This window comes from Polyodon spathula, chromosome 20 (genome assembly GCF_017654505.1).
Source record: "Polyodon spathula isolate WHYD16114869_AA chromosome 20, ASM1765450v1, whole genome shotgun sequence".
NCBI lineage: Eukaryota > Metazoa > Chordata > Actinopteri > Acipenseriformes > Polyodontidae > Polyodon > Polyodon spathula.
In genome coordinates this window covers 21410264-21417657 of record NC_054553.1, presented here as the reverse complement: position 1 = coordinate 21417657, position 7394 = coordinate 21410264, and the positions used below count along the sequence as shown (strand labels likewise).

The window sequence follows — 7394 nt, the reverse complement described above, 5'->3', positions numbered from 1 at the left end:
CCAAGATTTTCAAGCTTCTGTAAATAACAGCAGTGAATGAAAGCAACAAAGCAAGCACAGCATGTGTTTTCAGTTCAGCCCAGAGAGCGCGAATGGCAAAACCATACTGCTTAAATACTGCCAAGTCCCACCCCTGCAATCAGCACGCTGCCCCACGTCAGCCAATCAACGAGAACAGCACAGCTGATTGCAATGATGGGACCCGACGGCCGCATGGTTCTACCTTGGGCCAAGATGGCTGCCTGACCCGGAACTTCCTGCATGGTCAGAGTTCAGCCTCCTGCTCCAATCACGGTCAACCCTACACAGCGCTGCCGGTGGTCGGGAGGGCAAATTACGACAGGGACTCCTTCCAGTCCTGTGACACATCCCCCCCCTCAGAGTGGAGCCATAGGCACACTCGGCCAACCCTAACTCCCCTAAATCACCACCCTCCCTTGAAAAAAAGGAAGTGTCCCTCATCATGTTTAGCCACTTAAGAGGAGCGTGATCTGTGACAAGTGAAGGACCGCCCCAGGAGATAATATCGAAGAGAGTTCATGGCCCATTTAATGGCCAGGCACTCCTTCTCAATAACTGAGTAGTTGTGCTCCCTCTGAGCCATTTTCCTGCTAATGTATAGCACGGGGTGCTCTACCCCATCGATCTCCTGGGACAAGACTGCCCCCAGACCGACATCCGAGGCATCTGTCTGGAGGATGAATTCCCTGTCGAAATCTGGTGACACTAGTGCAGGGGCTTGGCAAAGTATTCGCTTTATCATGTCAAATGCTTCCTGACACTCATCTGACCATTTTACAGTGTTTGGGGCGCTCTTCTTAGTTAGGTCAATCAAGGGGCTAACAATGGTGGAAAACTCGGGGATAAAACGGCGATAATAGCCTGCCAGCCCCAAAAGTGACCTCACTTGAGCCTTGGTTCGTGGAACCGGAGTGTCCACCAAGGCCTGGACCTTGGAAGCCACTGGTTTTACCCGACCATTACCCATGCTAAATCCAAGATATTGGGTCTCTTGTTTGCCAAACGCGCATTTACCTAGGTTGACTGTTAGCCCCGCCTCCCTCAGAGACTGCAGGACAGCCGCCAATCTATCAAGGTGCTCCTTCCAGGTAGAGCTAAAAATAACCACGTCATCAATATACGCTGCCGCATACTGATGATGGGGACATAACACCTTGTCCATCAGTCTCTGGAAGGTAGCCGGGGCCCCATGCAACCCAAAGGGCATGGTCTTGAAATGAAACAAGCCATCCGGGGTAGCAAATGCGGTTTTCTCCTTGGAGCTGGGTGTTAATGGGATCTGCCAATATCCCTTCGTCAGGTCCAGAGTGGACAAGAACCTCGCCTTACCCAGTCTGTCAAGGAGCTCATCCACTCGGGGCATGGGGTACGCATCGAACTTGGAGATAGAGTTCACCTTTCTAAAGTCCACACAGAAACGAGTGGAGCCATCCTTCTTAGGTACCATTACCACAGGACTACACCACTCGCTCTGGGAAGGTTGCACTACTCCCAGCTCGAGCATACTGGCCACTTCCCGGCGCATTACACCCCGCCGACTTTCCGGGATCCGGTAAGGCCTCTGACGCACTCGAACACCTGGCGGAGTAATAATGGCATGTTCAATAATGTCAGTTCTACCGGGCAACTCAGAAAAAACATCACTGAATTCCTCAATTAGTTGGCCCAGCTCCTGTTTCTGACAGGGAAGTAACTGTTTCCCCATTGAAATCTTAGTTGTTTGACCAAGTGGCCCCACCTCAGGACCAAAATCCTCCTCGGGGATATCATTAGCAATAAACAGGGCCTCTCTGTCTCTCCAAGGTTTTAACAAATTTACATGATAAATTTGAAGTGGTTTTCGATGGTCCGGCTGCCTGATTTCATAATTGACTCTCCCTATAGCTCGAACCACCTCATAAGGCCCTTGCCACTTGGCAAACAACTTAGACTCAGCTGTGGGAAGAAGCAGCAGTACCTTATCCCCAGTTCGAAAAGTCCGAATTCGTGCTTTTTGATTGTACTGCTGCTGCTGCTGATGCTGAGCATTGCGCAGGTTCTCTTGAGCCAAATGACCGACTAATTCCAAGCGATCTTGTAGCAGTAGTACATATTTGACTACATTTTTAGACGTAGAGGTTTGGTCCTCCCACCCTTCTCGCACGAGATCGAGAATGCCTCGGGGTTGTCTCCCATACAGCAGCTCAAACGGGGAGAACCCAGTTGAGCTCTGTGGCACCTCTCTCACTGCGAACATCAGGAAGGGAAGGAGTTTTGCCCAATGTTTTTGTTCCTGGTTCACAAATCGCCTCAGCATCTGCTTCAGGGTCTGATTAAACCTTTCCACCAGGCCATCTGTCTGCGGATGGTACGCAGAGGTCCTGATGGGATGGATTTTCAAAATTTTGTAAACTTCTTTGAGGGTATCGGACATGAAGTTAGTTCCTTGATCTGTCAGAATCTCTTTGGGCACCCCTACTCTAGCAATAATCTTAACTAGTTCTTTAGCAATGGCGACAGCACTAGTGGAGCGCAGTGGCACCGCCTCTGGATATCGAGTGGCATAATCCACCATTACTAAAATGTGCATATATCCAGAGTCGGCGGGCTGCACTGGGCCCACTATGTCCATTGCTATGCGATCGAAGGGAGTACAAACCAGGGGCAGTGGGACCAGCGGGGCCGGGCGAACCCGTCCTGGCGCTACTCTCTGACAATCGGGACACTCCGCTACATATTTCCTCACATCCATGTGGAGTCCCATCCAATAAAACCGGGCCAGTATTCGTTCCAAGGTCTTTTCCCGCCCCAGGTGGCCAGAAAAGGGAATATCATGTGCCAACCTCATGACCTCCCGGCGGAAAGACCCCGGAACCAATAACTGGGTTACAAGGCTGTCCTGTGCCCGGGGCTTGGGATACCCTATACAGCAAATGCCCCATCACGATGAAGTGAGGAAATGTGAGCGGCTCGCAGCCTTCAACTTCCTTCCCCTCGACAGACCGAAACTGCCCCCGGATGTGCACCAGAGTGGGGTCGTTACTTTGCTCCCACTCCAGGTCCACACTCCGGTCCCAGAATTGCGGTATGCCGAGCGGGGCCTCAGTAGCTTCTGCTCTAGGGATCTCAGTAACCCGCTCCCGCTGGTCACACTGGACACCCACACCCTTCTGTGTTTGTTTGACAGGCAAAGCAGATTCCCCCACCAATCCCCAGCCTTGTCTCATTAATGCCCCCTCAAGTTTCTCAGCCCTCCGCTCTCTTTTAGTTTTACGGGGCCGGAACCTGGAAGTAAATATGTCGGCCTGCAAGGGAAAGATCCGGCCAATTGGATCCCCCGTTGTGACCACCCCTTCTACAAAGGGTGGCCGAGCCGCATTGACCTTAACTTCTGAATAGTAAGGCCAATCTCGACCCAAAATCACTGGGTATGGCACCTTTTTAGCGACGGCCACGACTACATGGCATGTCCGACTTTCCACAGTCATTCTAACTTTAGTGGTAGGATATGCCTTGGTTTCTCCATGAATACACGAGATGGTCACAGACCCCTGTGGCCGCCAAGGCGTACCCTCCAAGAGAGCAGACCGAATTATAGTGTGACTACACCCTGAGTCCACTAATGCGTGGGTACTCATATTACCAACATCTACATTAATAATGCAAGGCCCCTCCCGACCCCTTCCCCTGTACTCACCACCCTCTGCAGCCGGACATCGCAAGGCCACGTCACACTCCATCGCGATGGGACAGAATCTCGCGATGTGCCCCACCTCGTGGCACCGGAAGCAGGTAGGGGAAGGCGGCGCTGTGGGAGACAGCTGTTTGTCCCTTGGTCCACTAGGGGGGGTCCAAGGATTCTCTCTAGCCCAGCTGGGAGCTAACCTCTGTCTCCACTTTGGAGGAGAGGCGCTCAAAGGGACGGGGAAAACTGAAGGCCTCGTTGCAGTCTTTGGGTGCGCTGGCGAAGGCCGATGCCTCACTGGAGCTGGACTGGGGTCCACCCGAAGTAGTGCGTCCTCGAAGGCCTCCGCCAGCTCGACGGCTGTGTCCATCGTCTCGGGACTGTGGCGAGCGACCCAGGCTCGAGTCTCTGGTTCCAACACCTCCAGGAACTGGTCGACCGCCACAGACTCCATGATTTGTTGAGTGGTCCGTTCAGTGGGACGCAGCCAGCGGGTCAGATGGTCCCAGAGTTGCTGGGCCATGATGCGAGGCCGGGTTCCCTCCAGCCGCTTGTAACTCCGGAAACGCCGGCAATGCGTCTCCGGGGTGATATTAAGGCGCCGGAGCATAGCTGTCTTCACCTGGGAGTAATCTTCCGCCGCCACGTTGCTCAGAGCCTGGTATGCTGCCTGCGCTTCACCAGTTAGACAGGGGGCTAGTTGGGCTGCCCAACATCCGGCTGGCCACCCTGACACTGTAGCCATCCGCTCAAATGTGGTCAGGAAGGCCTCCGGGTCATCTTCTGGGGTCATCTTTTGCAGACGGATTTTGGGCATTGGCAGCACTGGTCCAGCTGCTGCGACCGGGACCTGAGCTTGGGCTTGGGCCACTACCAGGTTCTGAATGGCCAGACACATGGCCGCCATCTTGTCAGCCATCGCAGTCATGTGGGCTGTACGCTCAGCATCCCTCTGAGCATCCCGTTCTTCCCGACGACGCTCTATACCATCACGGTGTCTCTCCTGATCCTCCAGAATGGCTTGCAGGGTGTGCCGGTCCATGCTCATCCCACTTCTGACACCACCTGTGGGAGGGTAGTGGGTGGAGCTTTTGGGAAGGACCAGAAATGACAGCACACAGGAGCCGGAAATGGAGATTAGTCCTTAGAGCCCTGTATCATCAATGGTATCAGGGCAGGGTTTTATTTTACAAAAACAATAAAAATAGAACAGTCCAGTATTGCAAAAAATAAACAAGAAAACCACCTGGAATACCAGCAATGGTAAACTCAGGTTTGAAATAAAAAGAGTAAACAAAAATGTCACGGTTACAAAATAAATAACAACAAAGGAAGCACTGGGTTTCGTTGTGGTACTGCGGTGGGTTTCCTCTCACCGCTTCTTAGCTCCCTTTCACAGATTAATGGCCAGTCCTCGGTTCCTCACTCCAGTAATCCAACAGTGTCCAAGATTTTCAAGCTTCTGTGAATAACAGCAGTGAATGAAAGCAACAAAGCAAGCACAGCATGTGTTTTCAGTTCAGCCCAGAGAGCGCGAATGGCAAAACTATACTGCTTAAATACTGCCAAGTCCCACCCCTGCAATCAGCACGCTGCCCCACATCAGCCAATCAACGAGAACAGCACAGCTGATTGCAATGATGGGACCCGACGGCCGCATGGTTCTACCTTGGGCCAAGATGGCTGCCTGACCCGGAACTTCCTGCATGGTCAGAGTTCAGCCTCCTGATCCAATCACGGCCAACCCTACACAGCGCTGCCGGTGGTCGGGAGGGCAAATTACGACAGGGACTCCTTCCAGTCCTGTCACAATATATATATCTACACACACACACACACACACACACACTGAGTGTACAAAACATTAGAAACACCTGCTCTTTCCATAAAATAGATTGATGAGGTGAATCCAGGTGAAAGCTGTGATCCCTTATTGATGAGATCCCTTATCAATGTAACACTTCAATCAGTGTAGATGAAGGGGAGACAGGTTAAAGAAGGATTTTTAAGCCTTGACACAATTGAGACATGGATTGTGTATGTGTGCCATTCAGTGGGTAAATGGGCAAGACAAAAGATTTAAGTGGCTTTGAGCGGGGTATGGTAGTAGGTGCCAGGGTGCCAGTTTGAGTGTGTCAAGAACTGCAACACTGCTGGGTTTTTCACGCCCAAGCAGTTTCCCGTGTGAATCATGGATGGTCCACCACTCAAAGGACATCCAGCCAATGGCAGGCCAGTGGTTGAAAACAGTTCATTGACCATAGAGGCCAAAGGAGGCTGACACGAATTGTATAGAGCAAAAGACGTGCTACTGTTAGTCAACTGACAGTCCAGTACAACATTGGTGCCATAAAAGAACGCACAACTCGTCGTACCTTGACACGAATGGGGTATGGCAGTAACGACCTAACAGAGTTCCACTTCTTTCAGCAAAACACAAGAAACTGCGGTTGCAGTGAGCTAAGGAACGAAAACACTGGACACTGGAGGATTGGAAAAACATTGCCTGGTCTGATGAATCCTGGTTCCTGCTGTTTCACGCTGATGGGAGGACTAGGGTATGGAGAAAACCACTTGAGTACATGCATCCATCATGCCACGTGTCAACATTGCAGGCTGGTGGTGGTGGTGTGATGGTGTGGGATGTGTTTTCATGGCACACATTGGGCCCCTTGATAAAAGTGGAGCAACGTTTGAATGCCACAGGATATCTGAACATCATTGCCAATCAGGTGCATCCCTTCATGGCAGCAGTGTATCCATTTGCTAATGGATTTGTTTCAGCAGGATAATGCCCCATGCCACAAGGCTAGGATTGTCCAGGAATGGTTCCAATAACATGACAGTAAATTCAGCTTACTGCAGTGGCCTGCCCAGTCACCAGATCTCAATCCAATTGAGCATCTGTGGGAAGAGATGCTACTCGGAGTAGAGATCCACTGCCAGCCAACTTGACACAACATGGCCCAGCATCCCTGTGGAATGCTTTCAACACCTTGTAGAGTCCATGCCCCGATGAATTGAAGCTGTTCTGAGGGCAAAAAGGGGTGCAACTCAATATTATGAAGGTGTTCCTAATGTTTTGTACACTCAGTGTATATATATTATTAGTTTAATGTCATCAGTATTACAAACCCCATATATGGAAAAAAAACACAGTTCTAAGTTATAACAGAGAATGAAGTTGTCACTTGTGCTGCTATAGCTGGCGATGGTGCTTTGGTGACCGCAATATAGTGTCGAGAAGGTTTTAAGGCGGTGATGAAACTACGGGTATCTACAGCTGCTAAACTAAATTTGGGGAAATGAAAACAAACAGGGCTGCCAACAAGATAATATTTCTTTCTTGCTAGTACACAGAATGCTAAATTAAAGATTGATAGACATACAGCTGTGGCCAAAAGGGTTGCATCCCCTAGAATGTTAAGATTGAGACAGTCATTAAAAACAGAAGGTACTTACAGTAGTGTGGCAATCACAAGATTCGCATTTATATCCTTTATATACCTACCTGCATGAAAGGGTGTGAGAATGTCAATGTTCAGTCAGTAATCAGTGATATAGAAACAATAGGCACTCGTGTGTGAAAATGTTAGACCACTCTGTGCTTTTTAGGTATAACAATTTCTAAAGTCTCAAGCGTTTTACTATTTGTGGCTATGTCTTCATTTTCTCTTACTATTTTAAATTAATTGCATGTGTGGCCTAT

General features: G+C 50.2%; 1 protein-coding gene across 1 annotated transcript; it reads right to left on the bottom strand.

Annotated features, from left to right (window-relative positions):
• Positions 1 to 475: 475 nt before the first annotated feature.
• LOC121295918 lies at positions 476 to 4727 on the bottom strand. Its single transcript, XM_041221046.1, has 2 exons — positions 3698 to 4727; positions 476 to 1599 (listed from the first exon to the last, which is right to left on the bottom strand). The coding sequence occupies exons 1-2, from the start codon at positions 4725 to 4727 to the stop codon at positions 476 to 478; spliced, it is 2154 nt and encodes a 717-aa protein (XP_041076980.1).
• Between the last annotated feature and the right edge of the window lie 2667 nt (positions 4728 to 7394).